Genomic DNA, 27,053 nt, shown 5'->3' with positions numbered 1-27,053 from the left:
TACAGATCTCTGGACCAAAGGACCACATTTCCCCCCTTGTCACTTGGGTGTATAATGATGTCAGTTGCCCTTTTTAGCTCATCAAGCGTCACCCTTTCTCTCCTTGTGAGGTTACCTTTACATTTTCTTTCCCACGACAACCCTTTTAGGTCACGTGACACCAGGTCTGAGAAAATTCTCAGTGCTGGAAATGGCTGTAACGAGGGCATATAGCTAGATTTAGATAGACAATCGACATGGTCGATCAAATCCCTCTCATCTAGATCCTGTGTTTTTGCTTCAAATTCACCATGATGATCAAGATCTTTGAGAATTTCTAAATTTCTCAAGGTTTCCCTGTCACTGAGATTCCACCCCGACCTTTCCACTGATTCTTCTCTAATTTGCCCGCCACCATGGGGGGTAAACTCTTCACCCTCCGCTTCCCTCCCATAAGTGGCTTTTAGACATAATTTACGTACAAACAATTGCAGATCCTTCTGGACCACGAATTGATCACCCCCCTGTATTGGTGAAAAGGATAAACCCTTCCCAAGGAGGGAAATGTGATCCGGGCCTAGAGCAAAGTCAGACAAATTGATAACATTTTGTGCATCATCCCTTGGTTGGTCATCAGACTGTACATGTTTCGGGGCATTAGACAATTACCCACATGTATCTGGACTAAGACCTCCCATGGAATTTCTTATTTGTTCTTGCTCTGTCGCGGCTGTTGAACTCGCAATATAGCTTTCAAAGGCTGCCCTCTCTTTTTGTTTCTGCCTCGCTTCTTTCCTTTTTCGTGCTTCTTTTTTTGTTTCGTCGTCGCTTCCTCCGTCGCTTTCATCTAAAAAAACGATTGATTTCCCGGAGGTCGATGACTCAGGAGAGTCCAGATGCTCATTCATGTTCTTCCCCTTCTTGGGTGTTCTAGGTCTACTCCCAGTCCTTGACCGTGGTTTACCAGGTAAGTACAAGAAATATTCGCCCTCCTTCCACTCTTCCAAATCTTTCAAGTACTTAGTCTGTTTCTCTTTCTTAATTCTTTTTTGGGTTCGTTCTACTTCACCATTAAGCAAATCATTCAATTTTAAAAATACAGGATTTTCTTTGTATGGCTCGAAGTTCTTTATGCTAGCTTCTACAGCCTCTTTTATCTCTTGCAACTGTCATTTTTCTTCCTCAATGATAAGGCCCCAAACCACAAAACCATGTGACATACTTGCGGCCTTCCACTTTGGAAGAAATCGATCGTTACGCAGATGCTCTGCGGGGATAATTCTCTCCTGAATTCCCCATGGTAACACCTTTGCCTCACGATAGGATTCTAAGGTAGAATTATTACATTTACGCCTCAAATGTTTGAGCGTCAATTTTCTATGCTGTCTGCACAATTTCTTAACGTCTTGATCTGGACTTGGTGTTGTTACATCTATACTGGATAGGATAGGTACAGAAAAGGACGGGAAAAGAACCGGGAGCCCAATCTGGTGTAGTATTGTGAGTTAGAGTAGGAATTCAATCAAGTACTTTTTAGGTTATTATAGTCACAAAATTAGGTTACAAGCCTGGCAACCATTCAATGTGCATGCGAGGAAGTGCCGTCCCCGCTCGGCCTTGTCTAACAGTGGTCGCTGCTCCTTGAAAAAGTCCACTTGCTGGAAGTGGTAACCCCAGGTAAGGGGTAATTCCTCAGTAGGGTGGGAGAGGAGGCGCCCGAAGTATGCGTATCTATTATGACTAAATAGTATTGTATAGTATTAAGATTATTAAAAGTATATATACATATTGGATGGTCCTACATTAAAAAAGTAGTCCCTTCACTCGGTTAAGAAATAAACGTTTTATTTGGCACTTTTAAATGACAACGCGTTTCGCGGAAAACTGCTTCCTCAGGTCATATGGTGTGCTGTATGTCAAAATCCAGCAGTCCTGGGCGCCCAGGACTGCTGGATTTTGACATACGGCACACCATACGACCTGAGGAAGTGGTTTTCTGTGAAACGCGTTGTCATTTAAAAGTGCCAAATAAAACGTTTATTTCTTAACCGAATGAAGGGACTACTTTTTTAAGGTAGGACCATCCAATATGTATATATACTTTTAATAATCTTAATACTATACAATACTATTTAGTCATAATAGATATGCATACTTCAGGCGCCTCCTCTCCCACCCTACTACATCTATACTGGTAACTTTAAAGGTAGCTTCGATATCCAGGTGGATGTCATCAGAAATTGCATAAGCCATCACAATACAGCAATCTACTTAGGTGAGTCCAAGGGAGGAAAGACAGCAGCAACACCAACCAATTATAAGAATAACCTGTCTATCTCACTCACCAATCAAAGTTACCCTATCATTGTGTTTCACACAGGAGCAGCCACATAGAAATTTGTCATACACAAACTGACTCGCAAACTGGCTACAGACCACATTATATCAGCAGTGCACTGCAAAGGGATTAAATAGGGGCCACATTACAATAGCAGTCATCTACAAGGAGATTAATGTGGTGTTACATAGCAGCAGAAGATGGCTGTGCAGGGTTTAATGTGGTGTCACATAGCAGCAGTTAGCTATAAGGGGTTTAAAGAGGAACTCCAGTGAACATTAGGTGATGTAGCTGCTGCATGGTTTTTGGCAGTTGGAAACAGCTGTAAACAGCTATTTCCCACAATACAACAAGGTTCACAGACAGGAAACTGCCAAAAGTTCGAACTTTTCTTATGGGAGGGGTTTCTTGTGGGGGGGGGGGGGGTTCACCACAATATCAGTCATACAGCGCCCCCTGATGGTCTGTTTGTGAAAAGGAATAGATTTCTCATGTAAATGGGGGTATCAGCTACTGATTGGGATAAAGTTCAATTCTTGGTCAGAGTTTCTTAAAGAGAACCCGAAGTGGGTTTGAAGAATATTATCTGCATACAGAGGCTGGATCTGCCTATACAGCCCAGCCTCTGTTGCTATCCCAAACCCCCCTAAGGTCCCCCTGCACTCTGCAATCCCTCATAAATCACAGCCACGCTGCTGACAAACAGCTTGTCAGAGCTGGCTGTGTTTATCTCTATAGTGTCAGTCTGCTGCTCTCCCCGCCTCCTGCAGAACTCCAGTCCCCGCCTGCATCCCTTCCCTCCCTGCTGATTGGAGGGAAGGGACGGGGGCAGGGACTGGAGCTATGCAGGAGGCGGGGAGCAGCTGAGACTGACACTACAGATGTAAACACAGCCTCACAGCACGCCTGTGATTTATGAGGGATTGCAGAGTGCAGGGGGACCTTAGGGGGGTTTGGGATAGCAACAGAGACTGGGCTGTATAGGCAGATCCAGCCTCTGTATGCAGATAACATTCTTTAAACACACCTCGGGTTCTCTTTAACCACTTGCCGACCGCCCCCAGCCGATGGGCGGCGGCAAAGACTGGGCCCAAACGACCGCAATACGCCCATCGGCGGGGGCGGCATCAGCGGTGGCTGTGCGGCGATCGCGTCATTAATGACGCGATCGCCGCCGGCAATAGGCTCCGCCCACCCTGCACGGAAACCCGCCGGCCAATTAGCAGCGCCGGCGGGTTTCAAATGCGGCGATCCGGCCAATCAGGAGAGTATAATACACTTTGTTATTGTAACAAAGTGTATTATACTGGCTGCCTCCTCCGCTGATGGTCACTCGTCGTGCGACCATCAGAGAGGACAGGCAGCCCAGTAAGTGAAGCACACACACACACTTTGACCCACACAGACCACCCGATCGCCCACCCCAGCCCTCAGAACCCCCCCTGACCACCCCAGCACACCACTGCTAGCACCCCACCACCCACCTAAGAACCCATCAATCACTCCCTGTCACTATCTAGGGACGCTATCCCCTAGGTTAGGTCCCTAACTGCCCCCTAGGGTCCCCTGATCACCCCCCCTACCCTCAGATCCCCCCCAGACCCCCCTCCCAGACCACCCCCCTGTATGCTGTATACAGCTATATAGCTGCCTTACCCACTGATCACCTGTCTATCACCCATCTATCACCTGTCTATCACCCCTTGTCACCACCACCCATCAGCGCAGACCCTAAACTGTCCCTTGGGGGCACCTGATCACCCACCCAGACCCTCAGATTGCCCTCAGACCCCCCTCCTGATAACCTCCCCAGTGCATTGATAACATCTATTCTCCCCTGTAATCACTCACTGATCTCCCATCGGTCACCCCCTGTGTCTGCCACCCATCAGATCAGGACCCAATCTGCCCCGTGCGGGCACCTAATCAACCCCCCATAACCCTCAGATCGCCCTCAGAACCCCCCCCCCCCCAATCACCTTCCCAGTGCATTGTAGTTGATTGTGCTGTAATTGTATTTCATTGTGCTGACATTCAGTTTGATTGTGCTGTAATTGTATTTGATTGTCCCGTGATTGGCTTTGATTGTCCCGTGATTGCCCTGTGATTGGCCTGTGATTGGCTTTGATTGTCCCGTGATCGGCTTTGAATGTGCCGTGATTGGTTTGATTGGCCTGTGATTGGCTGTGATTGGCCTGTGATCGGCTTTGATTGTGCAGTGATTGGTTTGATTGCCCTGTGATTGGCTTTGATTGGCCTGTGATTGGCTTTGATTGTGCCGTGATTGGTTTGATTGCCCTGTGATTGGCTTTGATTGTCCCGTGATTGGCTTCGATTGTCCCGTGAATTGAGTGCCCTGTGATTGGCCTGCGATTGCCCTGTGATTGCCTTTGATTGTCCTGTGATTGTTTCTGATTGCCTCTGATTCCTCACTCGCCACCACCCCCCTGTCACTATCCTAGTGATCTAAAAACAGTGATCAGTGAAAACTGTCACTTTTTTAGTATCACTAGTGTTAGCAGTTAGGCCAGTTAGCTAGGCCCCTTTGTGTCAGTTAGTGCTCAGCCCACTGCACCACAGTCACTAATTAGCGTCATCACTGTCGCTAATCAACATTGGTACTATATAGTATCTGTAAGTGATCATTACTGATCGCAGTCAGATCTATTAGGGTCACTAGGATCCACACAAAAAACGCAGTGTTTGCCCGATCAGGCCTGATCGTTCGCCTGCACTTGCGTTCAGCCCGCCCCCCCGCAGTGACAGAATTTTTTTTCGTATCACTGCAAAAAACACTACAATAGCTGTGGCACTGTAAACCTCAGTTTTGATTTATTTTTTTATCAAAACTCAGTGACCACAGCTTTCTACCTCTCAAATACTCCCTTTTGCTAGGTAGGTGCTCTTTTTTTCTGGGTAGTCTCAGAGGAATACCCCCTAAATTTAGCAGACCACCATGGCAAGAAAGGGGTATTCCGATGATGAGGTTCTCAGGTACATGGCCCAGTCGGATGAGGACGATTGGGACGCCTCATTCGACGAATCTTCCGGGTCAGAGTTTGAACCTGAATTGAGCAGTGGCTCACTGACCGATAGTGATGACGAGGTTGAGGTCCCGGCTAAAGCCAGGCGTACCACACCCCATGTTGTTGGACCGCAGGTGGCGCAGGATCGGCCTCAAGGGCAGCAGAGTGGTGTTCGTGCTGGTCTGAGATTTCATGGTGGGGCAGGCACCAGCAGCACAACATCTCCTGGACCTAGCACCAGTACTTCCGTAGACCCTGGTGAAGTGGCGAGCACCAGCATGGAAGTTGAAACTGGTTCGGTGGCACGTGCAGTAAGATCCCAGTCGCAGCCACCAAGAAGACGGGCCCGTACTACCCCTAGTTTACCAGAGGTGCTGGCAAACCCAAATTGGCAATCCCCTGATTCCGCCGCACCCGTACTTCCCCCTTTCACCGCCCAGTCTGGAGTCCAGGTGGAGACAGATAATCTAGGATCGGCCCTAGACTTTTTCTATCTGTTCTTCACCCAGGATCTCTTAGACTTAATTGTGGCAGAGACCAACCGTAAGGCCACACAATATATAACCGCCAATCCGGAAAAGTTCCTTGCCCAGCCTTTTCGGTGGAAACCAGTCCAAGTTTCCGAAATGAAAATTTTTTTGGGCCTTCTCCTTCACACGGGACTAGTGAAGCAGAATGTGTTGCGGTCTTATTGGTCTACGGACCCAGCATATCATGTTCCCCTGTACTCTGCTGCCATGTCCAGGACACGATTTGAGAACATCCTGCGCTTCCTGCACTTCAATAACAACGAAACCTGTCATCGAAGTGACCACTCTGCTTTTGACCGGCTCCACAAAATTCGACCCCTCATAGACCACCTGTCATCCAGATTTGCAGATGCTTATACCCCTGACCAGGACATATGCGTAGACGAGTCCCTCATACGCTTTACCGGGCGCCTTCGCATCAAACAGTACATCCCAAGCAAGCGCGCCCGGTATGGGGTGAAACTTTATGAGCTCTGTGAAAGGGCCACAGGCTATACATCTTATTTTAGGGTCTATGAGGGAAAAGACTCAAAATTGGAGCCGGTCGGATGCCCTGACTACCTGGGGAGCAGTGGAAAGGTTGTGTGGGACCTGGTGTCACCCTTGTTCCAGAAAGGGTACCATCTTTTTGTGGACAATTATTACACAAGTGTGGCCCTCTTTCAGCACTTAAAAATCGAAAAAATCTGATGCTGTGGCACCGTGCGGCCTAGTCGCCGGGGCTTCCCCCAACGGCTCATTACCACCAGACTTGAACGGGGGCAGAGGGCCGCCTTGTGTGCTGACGACCTGCTCGCGGTGAAATGGAAGGACAAGAGGGAGGTTTACTTCCTGTCCACCATTCACGCAGACACGACAGTTGAAATTCAACGACGAACTCAGGTCATTGAAAAACCCCTTGTCGTCCATGAGTATAATACTAACATGGGAGGGGTGGATTTCAATGACCAGAGGTTAGCGCCCTATTTAGTTGCCCGAAAAACAAGACGCTGGTATAAAAAAGTGTCTTTTTACCTCATTCAATTGGCAATTTACAACAGCTTTGTTCTCTACAGTAAGGCTGGGAGAACTGGATCGTTTATTCAATTTAATAAACAGATCGTGATGGAACTCCTGTATCCAGGAGGTGCCGTGGCCCAACCCCAAGATGCAACTAGCCGGCTGCATGGAAGGCATTACGCCTATCCAATTCCGAGTACCCCAGGTCAACGAATCCCAAAAAAAGGCTGTCGTGTCTGCAGCAGGGCTGGAATAAGGCGTGACACCACTGTTTATTGTCCCACCTGTCCTGACCAGCCTGGCCTATGCCTAGGGGAGTGTTTTGAGAGGTACCACGAGCAGGTACACTATTAGAGAGTAGGGAACTCCACACAAGGGTCTCTCAGTGCTATTTCACACTGCTGCAATGCGTTAGGGCAAAATGCCTAGCAAAAGTCACACTTTGCGGTCCCCCCCTACGCCGGAAGTGCTTGACTTAACGCTAGTGCATGCCTACGTTACTGCGTGGCTTCTGTGGCAATATCGATCGGCCCGGAAGTCATGTTGGTCTATGGCGACGCAGTTCATTACTAGGCCGAATGCTACTCTTGTGGTATTGCCTGAAGGTCTGTTTTGGACGATACGGTGCGGCGGGCTCGACCCACCGGATATGTCAATATGCAGTGTGAAACCAAACATCGGGTTTCCAGAGACCCTAATACACAGGGCTGCCAGAAACCTCTCCTTTCACTTGGGACAAATTGCGTAATGTACTTCGCCACAACTCTGTGCGATTTGCACTTCGCACATTGTTCCATGGGGGAGGAGAGGTTTGTCCTCGGGAGGTAAGTTAAAAAAAAACAAAAACAAAAAAACAGGTAAGCAAAGAAGTTAATGTTTGGTTTGCAATGTTAAGTTTTTTATTAAAAAAGTTCAAAGTTTATTAATGTTAATGAAGTAATTGCTTTGCCGCTTGCTTGTTTTTGGGGATTTTTTGTATTTTTTTTTCTCTTTTTCCATCCAATAACCTTCCAGGTGGACCGAGCGAACGACTAACCAGCTGCAGCACTGATGGTGCATCCTGACAGAACATTGCGCGTCTGTCAGCTTACACACAAGTCGGTGCATGCAGTGCTGCAGGACGAGATTTCTCCTCCGCAGTCAAAAAGATACGTTTGCCGAGCCATATGGGCCGAGGAGTGGTGTTGGGGTTTCATATGCTTTGGCAAACACTTTGTATCAAAAAAGAACTCTGGCAATGATTTGTTCATTCACATCGATCGGTGTGAATGGATAAATCAGGTTTGCCAGGGCATACGAGCTGGTGGGTTTGGATTTTTGGGGTGGCAGCTCCTATGTCCTGGCAGACGCCTTCCCCTCCTTTTTGTATTGTTTTGTCTTTTTTCTTCTCTCTCTTTTCTATCCAGACCGACCAATCAGCTGCAGCACTGATGGTGCATCCTGACAGAACATTGCGCGCCTGACAGCTTACACACAAGTCGGTGCATGTAGCGCTGCAGGACGAGATTTCTCCTCCGCAGTCAAAAAGATACGTTTGCCGAACCATATGGGCCGAGGAGTGGTGTTGGGGTTTCATATGCTTTGGCAAACACTTTGTATCAAAAAAGAACTCTGGCAATGATTTGTTCATCCACATCGATCGGTGTGAATGGATAAATCAGGTTTGCCAGGGCATACGAGCTGGTGGGTTTGGATTTTTGGGGCGGCAGCTCCTATGTCCTGGCAGACGCCTTCCCCTCTTTATTTTTTTCAAATTTTTTGGGCAGATATTTTTTCATCCACATTGATTGATTGATTGTTTGACGTTCATTTTTCCTTTCAGCCCAGAGTGCATTACCCTTATGCCCAATATAAGGCGTATAGCAGAAACTCCTAATACTGGCCATACATGTAATGATTGCAGAGACCCTAAAATGCCAGGACAGACCCCACGAATGATGCCATTTTGGAAAGAGGACACCCCAAAGTATTCCGTTAGGTGCATGGTGAGTTCATAGAATATTTTATTTTTTGTCACAAGTTAGCAGAAATTGTGTTGTTTTTTTTTCCACAAAATGTCATTTTCCGCTAACTTGTGACAAAAAAATAACATTTTCTATGAACTCACCATGGCCCTCATGGAATACCTTAGCGTGTATTCTTTCCAAAATTGGGTCATTTGTGGGGTTTGTTAACTGTTCTGGCAAGTGGGGGGGGGGGGGTGCTAAATTGTAAGCATCCCTGTAAAGCCTGAAGGTGCTCATTGGACTTTGGGCCCCTTAGTGCAGTTAGGGTGCACAAAAGTGCCACACATGTGGTACCACCGTACTCAGGAGAAGTAGTTTAATGTGTTTTGGGGTGTATTTTTACACATACCCATGCTGGGTGGGAGAAATATCTCTGTAAATGGACAATTGTGTGTAAAAAAAATCAAAAGATTGTCATTTACAGAGATATTTCTCCCACCCAGCATGGGTATGTGTAAAAATACACCCCAAAACACATTATACTACTTCTCCTGAGTACGGCGATACCACATGTGTGGCACTTTTTTGCACCCTAACTGCGCTAAGGGGCCCAACGTCCAATGAGTACCTTTAGGATTTCACAGGTCATTTTGAGAAATTTCATTTCAAGACTACTCCTCACGGTTTAGGGCCCCTAAAATGCCAGGACAGTATAGGAACCCCACAAATTACCCCATTTTAGAAAGAAGACACCCCAAGGTATTCCGTTAGGAGTACGGTGAGTTCATAGAAGATTTTATTTTTTGTCACAAGTTAGCGGAAAATGACACTTTGTGAAAAAAAACTAATAAAAAGCAATTTCCGCTAACTTGTGACAAAAAATAAAATCTTCTATGAACTCACCGTACTCCTAACAGAATACCTTGGGGTGTCTTCTTTCTAAAATGGGGTCATTTGTGGGGTTCCTATACTGTCCTGGCATTTTAGGGGCCCTAAACCGTGAGGAGTACTCTTGAAATGAAATTTCTCAAAATGACCCGTGAAATCCTAAAGGTACTCATTGGACTTTGGGCCCCTTAGCGCAGTTAGGGTGCAAAAAAGTGCCACACATGTGGTATTGCCGTACTCAGGAGAAGTAGTATAATGTGTTTTGGGGTGTATTTGTACACATACCCATGCTGAGTGGGAGAAAGCTCTCTGTAAATGGACAATTGTGTGTAAAAAAAATCAAAAGATTGTCATTTACAAAGATATTTCTCCCACCCAGCATGGGTATGTGTAAAAATACACTCCAAAACACATTATACTACTTCTCCTGAGTACGGCAATACCACATGTGTGACCCCTTTTTGCAGCCTAGGTGCACTAAGGGGCCCAACGTCCAATGAGCACCTTTAGGCTTTACAGGGGTGCTTACAATTTAGCACCCCCCAAAATGCCAGGACAGTAAATACACCCCACAAATGACCCCATTTTGGAAAGTAGACACTTCAAGGTATTCAGAGAGGGCTATGGTGAGTCCGTGGCAGATTTCATTTTTTTTGTCACAAGTTAGCAGAAATTGAATTTTTTATTTTTTATTTTTATTTTTGTCTCAAAGTGTCATTTTCCGCTAACTTGTGACAAAAAATACAATCTTCTATGAACTCACCATGCCTCTCAGTGAATACTTTGGGATGTCTTCTTTCCAAAATGGGGTAATTTGGGGGGTATTTATACTATCCTGGAATTTTAGCACCTCATGAAACATGACAGGTGGGCGGAAAAGTCAGAGATGCTGGAAAATGGGAAAATTCACTTTTGGCACCATAGTTTGTAAACGCTATAACTTTTACCCAATCCAATAAATATACACTGAATGGGGTTTTTTTTTATCAAAAACATGTTTGTCCACATTTTTCGTGCTGCATGTATACAGAAATTTTACTTTATTTGAAAAATGTCAGCACAGAAAGTTAAAAAAATCATTTTTTTGCCAAAATTCATGTCTTTTTTGATGAATATAATAAAAACTAAAACTCGCAGCAGCAATCAAATAGCAGCAAAAGAAAGCTGTATTAGTGACAAGAAAAGGAGGTAAAATTCCTTTAGGTGGTAGGTTGTATGACCGAGCAATAAACCGTGAAAGCTGCAGTGGTCTGAATGGAGAAAAAGGCTCTGGTCCTTAAGGGGCGAAAAGACTGTGGTCCTCAAGTGGTTAAGGGGGAGGGGGTTAGATTACAACAGCAGTTGGTTGAGAGATTGTTATTGCAGGGTCACATTAAAACAACAGTTGGCTGCAAGGAGGTTAATGTGGGGGCAGAATAGCTGCAAGAGGGTTTGTGTGGACTGTAGAGTCACATAGCAGCAGAAGGCTTTTGGGCGGGAGTTTAAAGAGGACCACATTATGACAGGATGTGGCTGCAAGTTGTTTACATTGGGGGTTAAAGGACAGATAAAATGAGAAGAATATGGAGGCTGCCTTATTTATTTCCTTTTAAACAGTATCATTTGCCTGGCAGCCCTGCTAATCTATTTGGCTGCAATAGTGTCTGAATCACAACAGAAACAAGCATGCAGCTAATCTTGTCAGATCTCACAATAATGTCAGAAACGCCTGAACTGCTGTATGATTGTCCAGGGTCTATGGTTAAAAGTATTAGAGGCAGAGAATCAGCAGGACAGCCAGGCAACTGGTATTGCTTAAAAGGAAATACATTTGACAGCCTCTATATACATCTCACTTCAGTAGTAGCTCCTTGTAAGACAATGATGAGAGGTCATATTACAGTAGTAGTTAACTGTGAGCAGGTTAATGTCTGGTCACATTACAGCAGCATTTGACTGTTAGGGGGTTAATGTTAAGTCACATTACAGCAGAAATTGGCTCCAAGGGGTTAATGTTAGGTCACATTACAGGAACAGTTTGCTAATATGGTTAATTCATTGTAACAGGTAACAAACCTGATAACAGAGAAGTACTACACTTGTTCTGGAGTGTTTTCAGATTAAATGCAGGGCTGTTCTGCGTGGTAATAAATGAATATCTATATTTCTGTAGTCCTTTGCTTCCGTTTGGCTTTTCTTGCTATGTGACAGAACTGATAAATGTCTGCCTCTGGGTCTACTGGCTGCAGTCAGCTAGCTTTCACACAAGTCACACGGCAAAAGGGAGGAGGCAGACAGACACAGCAGAAGAAGAGGGTAGTCAGTCAGGCAGGGTTATGACAGTCTGTAATGCAGTGAACAGGACCGCAGCTGCCTGCAATATATCTTGCTGTGATTGGTGGCCAGCGAAAATACTTGCTTAGCAGCTACAGACACTGACTTTATTACACTGGTCTAGTAGGTGTTTGACTCCCTCCCTGCAGGAAGACAAATCTAGAGCAGAAGCTTGTGATTATAAAGTGAACGATAGGTGGAGCTAGACGTGCATTGTTTTTCCGCCTGAGTCTGAGCCTGTTTTGCTTGCTGTTCTTTGTCGGAGCTGTCCATTGTCCTGAACCTGGGTGGTAAGGCTCGCTTCTGATTCCATTTCGGTGTTAATGGGGTTGGTGTGGCACCGTGTGCCAATGCACATATCACTAGCTGCGGAGGGAAATGAATGTACACGTCGTGATTCTTACAGCATGAGACCTGTTGGGTGTCACAAACCGGAAACTCTAGCCACCCGTGTTATGGCGATTGCATGCATCCTAATATGCACTTGTTGACCATTATTCCCTCAAATCTAAGCAATATCCGATTACAGGCTGGAAGCCTGCTTTGTATACATGTGAACATTGACTAGTTTTAAATAGAATACAGAAAGAAATGTGGGGAAATCCCTGCCTTGTGCTTGAATGATATGTGTTTTGTAATCTCGGCATTTGCTCTTGCATATTGATTATCACATATTTAATGTTTTGCTTATACAGATGTCTATTAGTAGAGGCTATACTCATACCATATTAAAATCTGTTAATATAAACTCGATCATCTTTTTACTGTATACATTTTCATATTTGCATAACAATTCCAGCACAATATATTCCAAAAATGCAATGTATTTGTAATGTACATCCTAATAGCATAAGTGTCGCACAGATAGATAAAGATCAAAAGTTATTGTATATCTGTTATTCCCAATTCATGTCTGTCATAGATTTAATTACAAATTAGATCAGGAAAGGAGAAAAAAAATTAGCAGAGAATGGTTATTTTTTTGTTTTTTTGCCATTTCCGGTTGCTTTTATGATTGCTCCACAGGTTTGTCCACAATTCAGTCACAGTTATTTTACAGATTGGTATTTTAAAAAGTTTATTTTAAAATCAATCCATGGCAACATAACGGCAGTAAATGAAGCACTTGAAATAATGTATTTGCATGTTTAATTGCAAGAATTATTAAGGCCCTGATATTTCAAGTTAAAGTTTTTCTTTAGTGTTACCAGTAATTATTTAATGTCTTTCTCTGTGTAGTCACTAGTAAATTTCATCTATAATTATTTTTGTTTATTTCTCTTAAATTATGTCATGAGAAAAAGAAAATACAAACCTTATAGGTTCTATCTTGTAATTCTGAGTGAATGGCTGCTAAAATGTGAAATGAGTATCTGGGTCATAATTGTAGAATGTAGCGTCCAAGCCATCCTTTCTCCAGCACCCCTACATTTTTATTTTATTGTCACATCACAATCGGTAAACAGCCTCTCGTATCCAGTTGCACGGTCCCTCTTATTAACTGATGACAAGTTGGTATACACCTTTGTAGACATAGTAAAGGAACGTTTTGACAGGACACCCAACACACCTATATGGCATGTTACTGCAGCTCCACTGGGCTCTGCAGAAGACAAGGCCATGATCCTGACTGATTGTGCATCTGGCAAAAGATTACACTCTCTCCTCTCATGACCACTCCTCCCTCAAGAAGACCTTATAAACTGTGTGGGAGGACAGAGCAGGCAGATTTATATGAAAGACCTGAGCTGCATCTGGATTCCACCTGAAGTGTACAGCATGTTGTGTGAAATAGAAACCACATCAAGGCCTACTCTTTCAAGTTGCATCCTGTGGTTTGTGGTGATTTAGCCATAAACAGCTTGTGACTGTTAAACAACAATCACTGTTTTTTCTGGAACTTGTAGTTCTTTATCTCTCTGCCATTTTGCTGGACTGGTATTCAATGACAGAATGTATTAAGAAATAGTCACATCATTTTTTAAAGTGTTTTAGAAGACTATATGAAATGATGGGCACAAGGCATTTTTTCTGTTAGTGATTATTCTACCTTCACATTTACAGGACATTTATTTTCTTGCCCTCAGCCAGGCCAGCTAAAAATATAATGGTTGTTTTGAAACTCTTCTATATCTATATTTATAAGTTAATTGATTATCACTGAAGCTTTGCTCACAAGGGTCATCCTGGTTATAAATCTTGCAGCTAACATCATTGTCTGGGGGTTCAGACCTATGCAGTGAGTGTCTGTCAGGTGCATCTTGGTTAGATGCGCGACCATTTCATTTCTACATGTATTATATTGTCTGGGGGTTCGCTTCCCAATGCACCTTGAGGACTTGATACACTCATCTTGCGATCACCTGAGGATGAAGATGCTAGGCAGATGGAGAATGCCAGTCATAGATTGGCATAGACACATTCTCTATACATGTAAATCCTAGAGGGAGCAGCAGGCATCTGCTTTTGCCATCTGTTAAAAGCAGTGCAGCAAAGAAGGGGAATAAAGATGTAAAATGCTAATTGCATTAGTTAGAGACAAGGATGGGGACCTGAAAATATCACAGGATAAGCTCTGTAAACCAAACTCCATGCCACTCCTTACCCACTCCACTCTAAGCCTTGGTGTTCACTGTGAAATCTAAAATAATTTCTAGATACTTAAAGGGGCACTATAGCAAAAAAATGTAAAATGTAAAATATGTGCAAACATAGACAAATAAGAAGTATGTTTTTTCCAGAGTAAAATGAGCCATAAATTACTTTTCTCCTATGTTGCTGTCACTTACAGTAAGTAGTAGAAATCTGACAGAAGCGACAGGTTTTGGACTAGTCCATCTCTTCATAGTGGATTCTCAGCAAGGCTTTTATTCTTTATAAAGATATTCCCTAAAAAGGATTTAAATAATGATGTTGGCCAGCTTCCCTGCTTGCTACACAGTTTTTTGGCAGTTGGACAGAGCAACTGCCATTCCCTTAGTGGTTTTGAAAATAAGTAAATCCTTGAGAATCCCCCATGAAGAGGTGGACTAGTGCAAAACCTTTCGCTTCTGTCAGATTTCTACTACCTACTGTAAGTGACAGCAACATAGGAGAAAATTAATTTGTGTCTCATTTTACTCTGGAAAAAACGTACTTCTTATTTGTATATGTTTGCACACATTTTACAATTTTTCTCCATAGTGCCCTTTTAAATTATGTATTTCCAAGGTTACTGGTGACACTGCTTTTAGCTCAAGTGCTTCTATAGTTAGCTTCTCTTCCATCAGTGCAAGATACGGTATGCTAGACCGTGCCCCCTGCTGAACCTACAGGAAGTGTAGGCATTTATGGAGTAGCTGAGTAGTCTTAAATAATACGGTGCGTTGCAAAAGTATTCGGCCCCCTTGAAGTGTTCCACATTTTGTCACATTACTGCCACAAACATGCATCAATTTTATTGGAATTCCACGTGAAAGACCAATACAAAGTGGTGTACATGTGAGAAGTGGATCAAAAATCATATATCATTCCAAACGTTTTTTTACAAATAAATAACTGCAAAGTGGGGTGTGCGTAATTATTCAGCCCCCTGAGTCAATACTTTGTAGAACCACCTTTTGCTGCAATTACAGCTGCCAGTCTTTTAGGGTATGTCTCTCTACCAGCTTTGCACATTTAGAGACTGAAATCCTTGCCCATTCTTCTTTGCAAAACAGCTCCAGCTCAGTCAGATTAGATGGACAGCGTTTGTGAACAGCAGTTTTCAGATCTTGCCACAGATTCTCGATTGGATTTAGATCTGGACTTTGACTAGGCCATTCTAACACATAGATATGTTTTGTTTTAAACCATTCCATTGTTGCCCTGGCTTTATGTTTAGGGTCGTTGTCCTGCTGGAAGGTGAACCTCTGCCCCAGTCTCAAGTCTTTTGCAGGCTCTAAGAGGTTTTCTTTCAAGTTTGCCCTGTATTTGGCTCCATCCATCTTCCCATCAACTCTGACCAGCTTCCCTGCCCCTGCTGAAGAGATGCACCCCCTGAGCATGATGCTGCCACCACCATATTTGACAGTGGGGATGGTGTGTTCAGAGTAATGTGCAGTGTTAGTTTTCTGCCACACATAGCGTTTTGCATTTCGGCCAAAAAGTTCCATTTTGGTCTCATCTGACCAGAGCACCTTCTTCCACATGGTTGCTGTGTCCCCCACATGGCTTGTGGCAAACTGCAAATGGGACTTCTTATGCTTTCTGTTAACAATGCCTTTCTTCTTGCCACTCTTCCATAAAGGCCAACTTTGTACAGTGCATGACTAATAGTTGTCCTATGGACAGAGTCTCCCACCTGAGCTGTAGATCTCTGCAGCTCGTCCAGAGTCACCATGGGCCTCTTGACTGCATTTCTGGTCAGCGATCTCCTTGTTCGGCCTGTGAGTTTAGGTGGATGGCCTTGTCTTGGTAGGTTTACAGTTGTGCCATACTCCTTCCATTTCTGAATGATCACTTGAACAGTGCTCCATAGGATGTTCAAGGCTTTGGAAATCTTTTTGTAGCCTAAGCCTGCTTTAAATTTCTCAATAACTTTATCCCTGACCTGTCTTGTGTGTTCTTTGGACTTCACGGTGTTGTTGCTCCCAATATTCTCTTAGACAACCTCTGAGGCCCTCACAGGGCAGCCGTATTTGTACTGACATTAGATTACACACAGGTGCACTCTATTTAGTCATTAGCACTCATCAGGCAATGTCTATAGGCAACTGACTGCACTCAGATCAAAGGGGGCCGAATAATTATGCACACCCCACTTTGCAGTTATTTATTTGTAAAAAATGTTTGGAATCATGTATGATTTTCGTTCCACTTCTCATGTGTACACCACTTTGTGTTGGTCTTTCATGTGGAATTCCAATAAAACTGATTCATGTTTGTGGCAGTAATATGACAAAATGTGGAAAACTTCAATTCAAGGGGGCCGAATACTTTTGCAACCCACTGTATATACAGTATTATTATTGCACATCTAAATAACAATGACATATTTCACAGTACTTTACATAGTGTATATAGGCATGGCACCACCTCCCTCAGAGGAGCTCACAATCTAATATGTACTGTAGGTAGGTGGAACAATTAACCTATCTGTATGTTTTTGGAATGTAAGAAGAAACCAATGCAAGCACAGAGAGAACATACACACTCCATGCATATAGTGTCTTAGTCCAAATTTGTTCCAGTGCTGCAAGGCAAGAGCACAATCCACTGTGTCAGCAAGGGCATAGCAATAGCCATAGCTGCTGCTATGGGGCCCTGGAGCAAAGGGGGCCCAGGTGGTACTTAACCTCCTGGGCGATACAATAAAATCGCCAGGGAGGCGGCGCAGCACTTTTTAAAAAATGTTTTTAATTATGTAGCTAGCCTAGCGCTAGCTACATGATAGCCGCTGTGCAGCTGCATCCCCCCAACCCTTCCGATCGCCTCCGGCGATCAGAACAAACAGGAAATCCCGTTCAGAACAGGATTTCCTGTTTGGCTTCCCTCATCGCCATGGCGACGATCGGGATGACGTCATCCACGTCACGGCGTCGGATGGAGTCCCAATCCACCCCTTAGCGCTGCCTAAGAAAAAAAATATGCAAATCGGCCCACCAGGGCCAGAGTAATCCTCCGCGTCGGCTTACCCCAAGCTCAGCTCGGGATTATCGCCCAGGAGGTTCATGTATTCACCATTAACTTTCTTGTGTTTCTTTGCCCTCTGACTTTGTCTCAGTGCCCATGAACTATGTGTAGTGTTGATTACATGAGAATGTAAATCGCCAATTAACTTATATCCGTAGGGTAGGGGCAGGAGACATTTCTTAAGAGTGCCTACATCTGAGGGCCCAATGAAAGTTTTGCTATGTGGCCCTACGATCTCTAGCTACGTTACTGTGTGTCAGTTATTAATGACATATTAGTGGTCTGTTATTTGATATGTATATTAAAATATAAAACCTGTTACATACTGTATATATGGAGATATTAGCACAATGCATGAGTCTTTGTATAGCCACTTTAACGCCACAATTTCTTCGCCACCTCTCTAGCTGCCATCCCATCCCCATCCTTCTCTCTCTTTCTCCACCTTTCTTTGTTCTCTCCCACTCATTTTTCAAATGTAGTCTTCATATCTCCTCTCCCTCTGTGTTTGCTACCACCTTCACTCTTTCTTTACTTACTTTTGTTACTGTTGGTGATCCAACTAAAGTTACAGGCAATTCCATGCAAACTAAAAAAAATAATGTTCCTTATAGGCCAGGTTAGTGTGGATATAAGGAACTTTTAGTCACCATTGCTTTGACTCTGTTGTGTAACTGGGGGTTGAGATAGTTACAGGGGCATCCAGGTAAAGCACTGCACAGATGTTTAACAGATATCAGCATGATGCAAAGTTCTTTGTGTTGCACCTGTGTGAATCTGTCACCTCTTTCTTTCTCTCATTACCTACCCACCAGCTTTCTTATTCTGTGCTCACATCTCAACGCCCACTAGGCACTCAAAGGGTACCTGATGTGACATCAGATAAACATGTGTATGTACAGCCCCAATTCTACTTAAAATGAGTTGCTTTCCTTATTTCTCACTGTAAAGATAAAGAGTAAAGGGCTCTAAGTGAACCTTTAGCATAAGTTTTACTGATTAAAAAAAAGGCCAGTATGGGTAAATAATACCATTTTGGGGCATGACTAAACATAGTAGTGCCTTTAGGGGCCGAAAGCATTAGTGGGCTGCATTTACATTATATAAATATTAGGAATGTAACAAATATTGTGAAAAGGTAATCAGACTTGCAAAACTGGAAGCTGAAAAATAAGTGGCTAGTGACAAAGTTAAATCCCAAAAAGTTTTACAAATACATAAATTCAAAAAGGAAGAAGGCTGAGAATAAGCGTAAGCGTCCTGCGTATGCTTGGTTCAGTCTTTAGAGAACCGCACATGCGCAGGACCCTTACAGTGACCAGGATGATGACTTGCCAGGTGCGCCCGATGCACACACAACTTCAGCCAAAGTAGTCGGATTACCAGAACCACCAGCGCACCACGGAAGGGACAAAGAGGATTCCAGGGACCACGCAGACTAAGGGGGGCTGGAGGAAGCCCCAGGTAAGTCCAGATTTCATTTTTATGGCACTGCTCAGGGTCCCTTTAAGAGTCCTATATTCTCAGTCTTCTTCCTTTTTGAATTTATGTATTTGTAAAACTTTTTGTGATTTAACTTTGTCACTAGCCACTTATTTTTCAGCTTCCAGTTTTGCAAGTCTGATTACCTTTTCACAATATTTAATATTTATATAATGTAAATGCAGCTCCCTAATGCTTTCGGCCCCTAAAGGCACTACTATGTTTAGTCATACCCAAAATGGTATTATGTACCCACTGACTGCAACAAAACTGTTACTTAGAGCCCTTTACTCTTTATCCACTTCAGGACCATAGGCTTACACCCCCTAGCGAACAGGCAGTTTTATACAATTCAGGCCACTGCAGCTTTAAGGGCTCACTGCAGGGCCATACAACTCAGCATACAAGTGATTCTCCCCCTCCCCCCTTTCTGCCCATCAACAGAGCTTTCTGTTCTGCTCTGCTCTGCTCTGCTCTGATCGCTCCTGCAATGTTTGTTTGTTTTTTTCATTTATTTATTTGTTGTTGGCTTTTTTTGAATAAATTAGTCTGTTTTTTTAATAATTTTTTTTACCCCCTCCCTTCCCCCACCAGCTAATGACAGTGATCAGCTGTCATTGGAATTAGCCTATGACATCCGATCGCTCTTGTGCCTTCCCAGGGGACAGCCGTGTGACACTGCTGTCCCCAGTACAGTGCTGTCGTAGATCGCAGCACTGTACAATGTAAATAGACGGCGGATTCTCTGTCTAAGTCTCCTAATGGCAATTGCCGCTGGGAGACTGATGACAGAGCAGAGCTTCATCATTCAAGAGGAGATGCGCGCACATTGGGGCACGCGATCTCCTGCAAAACCCCACCCCAGGACTTGACGCCTTTCAGAGGTTAGGCTGTCGTAGGGCTGCCACCCTCCCCACGCACCGTTTGGCGGTCTTGGGTTTAAAGATCAATTAGGGAATTTGACTGTGGGAGACTAAGCTAAAGCTGAAATTAAAATGCATGGTTTGCTCTCTTTACCAAGGTGATGCCCTTGTCTCGTAATACAGCTCTAGGAACACTTAAATATAATCAAAATAGTTAAAGCACCTGGCACAGATGGCATCCACCCCCAAATATTAACCTCCTCAGCGGTATGGACGACTATACACGTCCATCACCGCCGGAGTTCACCGCTCAGGCCCTGCTGGGCCGATTTGAGCGAAATAAAAAGTAGCACACGCAGCCGGCACTTTGCCAGCCGCGTGTGCTGCCTGATCGCCGCCGCTCTGCGGCGATCCGCCGCGAGCAGCGGCGAAAGAGGGTCCCCCCAGCCGCCCGAGCCCTGCGCAGCCGGAACAAAAGTTCCGGCCAGCGCTAAGGGCTGGATCGGAGGCGGCTGACGTCAGGACGTCGGCTGACGTCGAGGCGGCTGACGTCAGGACGTCGGCTAACGTCAGGACGTCGGCTGACGTCCATGACGTCACTCCGCTCGTCGCTATGGCGACGAGTAAGCAAAACAAGGAAGGCTGCTCATTGCGGCCTTCCTTGTTTATTCTGGGCGCCGGAGGCGATCGGAAGAACGCCTCCGGAGCGCCCTCTAGTGGGCTTTCATGCAGCCAACTTTCAGTTGGCTGCATGAAACAGTTTTTTTTTTATTAAAAAAAAAACCTCCCGCAGCCGCCCTGGCGATCTTAATAGACCGCCAGGGAGGTTAAGGGATTTTAGTTCAGTTATCGAAAGGCTACTTTGTCTTACGTTTTACAATTCTCTATCAAGCGGGTCAGTACCCTATGACTGGCATACAGCTAATAAGAAAAGAAACCAGGAGACTATAAAGTATAAAACCACAATATATTACTTTCTCAGACCTTATGTGGTGTGTATCTGTCTCTGGCTTGTACACTAATAATCCCATGTTGTCCTGCTGTCATTGCTGGTGGAGTACACATGTCAATACAATAAACCAAACATGATTAAGTATAAAAAACCATAATTGTATTAAAAAATATAAAAACACTAACAATAACATACAGTTAAAAATAAATACATGCAGGATGGCCATCCCGCACACACAAGAGCTGCCACACCAAAAGCATTCACCAACATACACACAGGAATGAGTCGACACTGATAGCCAGGGCTGTGGAGTCGGTACAAAAATCCTCCGACTCTAACGCTGACTCCTCAGTTTATGACTCCACCATCTCTGGCTCCGACTCCTCGACTCTGACTCCTCCTATGTGCATTGAACTATCTTGTTGATTGAAAGTATGTTAGCATAAAAGGCATTTCATCACTGAGGAAAATTAAAGCTATATAACAATGGCAACTGCTTTTGGGAACAAAAAACTCCTGGCCAGGAAGCTGACACTCTACCCTCTCGGCCATCCCAGCCTACTATTGCCAACATGAATGCCCCAGCATGTAGCCTGTATAATAAGATTCACCGGATATCTGATTGTCATGTTCTCTCCTGTAGCATGTCCTGCTGGTTGCAGCTAAACTGCAACTTTCTCTGCATGCATTCGGTTGCATAGTTTTGCTTGCATTTGCAATAAGTGTCATTGCCATCTGCAATTACTCTGCTGTTCAGAGCAGCTCAGGATGCTATCATGAATACACCTATGGCTTGCTACAGCTGAACTGCAGCCAGACAGTGCTGAATTATTTGCATGTATGTTACTGCAAAATGTTTCATACAATTGTAATCAGTTTCCTAGCCATTTGAAATCAGCCTGCAGCCTTCAATCAGAGTAACACAGGAATGAGTGATTACCATTCTGTTGTGTTGGAATTTGCATGCCTGCGCTCATTGGGTGATGTTCATAGAAAAGCCTCCTCTTCCTCTGATATCTTTCCCATCATAGCTTTTAGCTCTGCTATAGCTGTTTGCTGGGTCTCATATCTCAGTTGAGATTTGTCTTGTCTTACTTCCTTGTGGACAGTTGCTGTTCCTGCGTGGGTTAACAGCAGAGTCCTTCCAGTCTTGCCGGCTTGGATGCTGGCTGATCAGTGGCGGTAGTGATTGGCTGGCGCTCCTGCTGGTTCTGATTCTGTGGACACCAATGTCCTTCCAGTCCTGCTAGCTTGGACACATCCTTCACTGCAGCAGTGATTGGCTAGCGCTCCTGCTGGTTCTGATCCTGTGGACGTGACTATATCAGCGGTTGCTATTAATTATGCGCCTTCTTGTTCTGTCTTGTTTGTGTGGAAGTTTGCCATCGCTGTGATAGCGATTGGATTGGTAAACATTCCTTCATGTCTGTCTGTTTGTCTGTCCTTGTCATATTCAGTGTGGTGGACAACAGAAGCTCAGAGCTGCGGTCGCTCTGAGCAACCGTTGTGTTTCATTTATTGTGGTGGTTATTGGGAGCTCAGAGCTGTAGTCGCTCTAAGCGATCTTGCTTCCTGTCTCCAGTCTACTATGCCTGCTGTGATCTGTGTAGTCTCCTCCACAAATGCATCCCGCTCTATTACCTGATATTACCCAGCCGCATTTTGTCTTGCTTAGTGGGATCTGATAGTACTCCTGTCTGCCCGGCCTCAGTCTCTATACCTTGCGTGCAGAAGTCCTGAGGGTAACCTTAGTCAGGTAGGCATAACTCCGTCTCCCATTCACGCGGGGACTTGACTATAGGTGAAGAGCTAATATAGAAAAGGCCAGGCCTATTTTCTGCAAGGAGGCAGATCTATGCATTGGAACCCAGCTGATACGAGGTTCCAGTGAATCTTATCAAACAGACAATGTCTTGCGACATTCTAACTTTTATGCATTAGTGTACAGTACCTCTGTGTACTGTACCACCAGAGATGCATTTAGCTTAACTTAGGATATAGCTGTAGAGTAGTTGTTAAATAAAAATCAAACCTAGTCCTCGGTAAGAGTACTTGAAGAGGGTTCAGATAGGAACAAAGAACATTGTTTGGGCCCTTGACATTCTAACTGTGGGTACATGTAAGAGTGATGTGCATGCACTCTACAGGACAATGAGGGTATTCCTTCTCTATTACACAGGAAAGGGGACACCAAGAGCCCAATATAGTGTAGTATGTACTGGTTATGGAGGTTATAATGAAAAGTAAATATCATTATACTCACAAACATTTAGACCTGTGTGCCAGTAGGATAAAAAAAATGTAAGAAAAATAGAAGCGCTTGGCTTAGTCCTAGACCTGCATTGCTGTATACTCCATCCCTATTGCCTGAAGAAGCAGGGTCATTCCTACGAAACGCGTTGCACCAAATCTTGGAGTGTATAAATAAATTTGTGTCTACTTGGAGGATGTAAGTCCACCTCCACCTCCTCTATTTTTAAACATTTTAAATTGTTTTACCCTACTGGCACCTCTGTTTACCTTTACATTCTTCTGTTACACATTTTTCATGCATTATCTGAACCAGGTTTACGGGTGAAAGACAATACCTCTGCATTCAATGTGCATAACATCCTCAGTGGATTCACAACAGCTCTTTGGGGAATGCATATGCAGAGTATTGTACTACTGTGTAACTTAATTTGTAGTCACCAACCCCAAATTTAATAGCATATCAAATTATTTACATGAACAAAGAGAATGCATACAAAATGTGCATAATCCAGCAGAATTATTTGCATCTCATTGGCCATCCCTACTAGTGACACAACTACACATCAGGTTTTATTATAGCAGAGATGTTATTTATAATATTCCTGTGCACACATCAGATATACAGTCCCAACTCCCAATCAAAATTGTTCAGAATTATATATGCAACAAAGTGGAATATCCACAAAGCAGCATGTTCAAACAAGGCAATATGGTGCCGGGCAGGCTGGAATGCTAAGGATGACTAGCAAACAGTCCATCCATCCAAAATGTCCAGCCATTTATCTTATGTGTTGCTCTACCATTGGTGCATCCAAGATGCATGACCTTACATTTATCCACATTAAATTTAATCTGCCATCTGTCTGCCCATATAGTCATGCTGTTGAGATCATGTTTTAAATTGTCACTATCCTACTCAGTGTTTATAATTCTGCATATTTTTTTTATCATCTGCAAAGATTGCAATATTACTTTGTATTCCATGCGCTAGATCATTAATAAATAGATTGAAAAGGATTGGACCTAGTACTGACCCTTGCGGGACCCCACTGCTAACAGTTTCCCATTTTAAATATGACCCATTTACCACCACTCTTTGCCTTCTGTCCCTTAAAGAGAACCCGAGGTGGGGATCTTAGAATGAAATCTATACACAGAGGCTGGGTCTGGCTATAGTGCCCAGCCTCTGTTGCTATTTGAATCCCCCCTAAGTCCCCCCTGCGCTCCGCTCTCCCCCATAAATTACAGCCGTGCTGTCGACACGCAGCGTGTCGCAGCGGGCTATGTTTCCTCCCTAGTGTCACTCACGCAGCTCCCCTGCCTCCAGCAGAGCGCCTGTCCCCGCCCCGTCCCTTCCCTCCCCGCTGATTGGAGGGAAGGGACGCGGGCGGGGACCGGCGCTCTGCAGGAGGCGGGGGAGCGGCGTGAGTGACATTAGGGAAGTAAACAATGCCAGAGAGCGCGGCCGTAATTTATGGGGGAGAGTGGAGCGCAGGGGGCACTTAGGGGGGATTCAAATAGCAACAGAGGCTGGGCACTATAGCCAGACCCAGCCTCTGTGTATAGATTTAATTCTAAGATCCCCACCTCGGGTTCTCTTTAACCAGTTCTGTATCCACAAACACATATTTACTCCTAGTCCCTGTATCCTTAGCTTCTACACTAGGCTATTGTGGGGAACAGTGTCAAAAGCCTTTGCAGAGTCCAAGTACACTACATTTAAAGCATTTCCAAAATCTAAGTGTGCATTTACCACTTTATAAAACCTGAGCATGTTGGTGAGACAAGATCTGTCTTTAGTAAACCCATGCTGATAAGCTGAAATTAAATTAAATTATTCTGTGCTATGAAATCTCGTATAGTGTCTCTTAGGGCCCTTCCCCATTACACAGCTGAATCGCAAAATCGCAAATCGCTAGTGATTTTTTAAATCGATAGGGTTGTTACTTTATCATAGAAATCATGATAAATATTTTCCACTATAGTGATTCGATTTGGAAATCGCAATCGCTTTCTGGAGCGATTTTCAGAGGGATAATGCAATGCAAATGAAAATCGAAAATTGCAATCTCATAACAAAATTAATGAAAAATCGCAATCACTGGCATTTGTGATTTGTGATTGCGATTGCTAGTGGAAAAGGGCCCTTAGAATACCTTGAAACAGTTTACACACAACTGATGTTGAGATTACAGGTCTGTAGTTTCCCAGTTCTGATCTTTTCCCCTTCTTAAATAAGAGAAAAACATCAGCTTTACACCAGCAGAGCTGAGAAGTCGGAGTAGGAACAAATTTTGGATACCTGGAGTTGTAGTCGCTGGTTACATAAACTGAAGAGACGGATTATTTTTGTACCCACTGCAGAGCTCTGCAAGGGCTTTGGAGTCAGGAGTCGAGGAGTCAGAGTCGGAGCAATTTTGGGTACCTGGAGTCGGAGTCGGAATAGGTGGTTTTAATAAAATGAGGAGTCGGAGTCAGAGTTGGATAATTTTTATTCTGACTCCACAGCCCTGTATGCCAATCATAGGGAACTAGAATGCAAGACAAAAAATAGAGAGCGCATTCAGGGAGCAGTATACCACAGATCAAATAAGTGTGGAATAATCTCACCTTGTGTAGTAGCTGGCATTGGCAAGCCCATATAGGATTGTCCAACAGCAGGGCTTTTGTCCCTCTAGCCGGAGACTGGGCTTGGCGATTTAGCTGATCCTCCTCTGTTGTAGATAAAACAACGATCCAATGGTACTCCTCTGTGAATATCCGCCTGGTCTGTGTTTTTAGATCTGCTAAAGGCAGCTGCACTACAGACTGTGGCAGTGAGGGCTGACAGGCAGCGCTGTTTGAGTGGAGTGCTATAAAGAAACTCCAGTCCTGGGTTGTTCTGCAAAGCTATGGAAAAAGCTCACAGGCAATTACCGTAGGTATGAGGGGTTTTTTTTGCCTGAGGAAAGGAGGATCTGACCTCCTGAAACGCGCATAGCATATTAAAACCCTTTATCATTACACGGCAGCCGCCTATCTTTCTTGCATGCATGCTACACAGAATATCCACTCATACTCCTAATTGCCTGTGAGCTTTTTCCATAGCTTATTATTATTCCAGCCTTACGTGATCTGTGGTATACTGCTTCCTGAGTGTGCTCTATTTTTTTTGTCTTGCATTACAGATTGAATGACCACTGCAGTGGATTTTAACCACATTGAAGCTCCACTGCTCACTGTTCACAGAAGTTATTCACTACACTATCTCAGTCATAGGGAACTAACCCACTTCATAGTGTCTTAAAGTGAATGCAGCTAAAAGCACAAGAATTAGCCTTGCACAATATGGGAACATGGACTAAACACGTCTCATATTCACAACTAAAGAAGAAAATACTAGATGGAAATAATACAATACACATATTAACTGTCAAAGAACTGGGGAAAGGATCACAGCTTTTAAATAAATAGCATGCTAAATACACTTTCAATATAAAGACTAGGGTTAGATCCTAGGGCAACACAGAGGCTTGCCTGAAATGCAGTGAGCTGAAAGCAGGAATGGTCCACTGTATTTGAAACTGCACTGTTGTCATAAAGTATTGGGAGAAGGTTATGGGATTTATATCCAAAATGGAAAGATCCATTGTTGAGACTGTTCATCAATGTGGAAGTTATGTCTGATAATAAATAAGAAGTACCACAAAGCTCCAGACAAAGCTCATATAAGCATCGCAGCAGCAAGGAAAACGGAAAATTGTATACTTACCTAACCAGTAATTTTCCTTTCCTGTACAAACTCCACATCAGCATACAATGGGTTAACTCCGCCCCCTTAACCCCCTCAGGA

At 44.1% G+C, this 27,053-nt stretch overlaps 1 protein-coding gene across 2 annotated transcripts in view; it reads left to right on the top strand.

Annotated features, from left to right (window-relative positions):
• The first annotated feature begins 12,234 nt into the window (after positions 1-12,234).
• LOC137525719 (equilibrative nucleoside transporter 4-like) overlaps positions 12,235-27,053 on the top strand; it is a 118,045-nt gene continuing 103,226 nt past the window's right edge. The window contains exon 1 of one of the 2 annotated variants that reach the window (XM_068246896.1): positions 12,235-12,309. Coding sequence is in view for 1 of the 2 variants with exons in the window: in XM_068246895.1 (XP_068102996.1) it covers positions 15,036-15,092 (57 nt within the window). In the remaining variant the exon portion in view is untranslated. Of the gene's footprint in view, positions 12,310-15,014; positions 15,093-27,053 lie in introns of those variants that run through there. The other variant, XM_068246895.1, reaches the window with a different exon arrangement.

Source organism: Hyperolius riggenbachi, chromosome 7 (assembly GCF_040937935.1).
Source record: "Hyperolius riggenbachi isolate aHypRig1 chromosome 7, aHypRig1.pri, whole genome shotgun sequence".
In the NCBI taxonomy this organism is placed as follows: domain Eukaryota; kingdom Metazoa; phylum Chordata; class Amphibia; order Anura; family Hyperoliidae; genus Hyperolius; species Hyperolius riggenbachi.
This window is presented reverse-complemented; position numbering and strand designations above follow the sequence as displayed.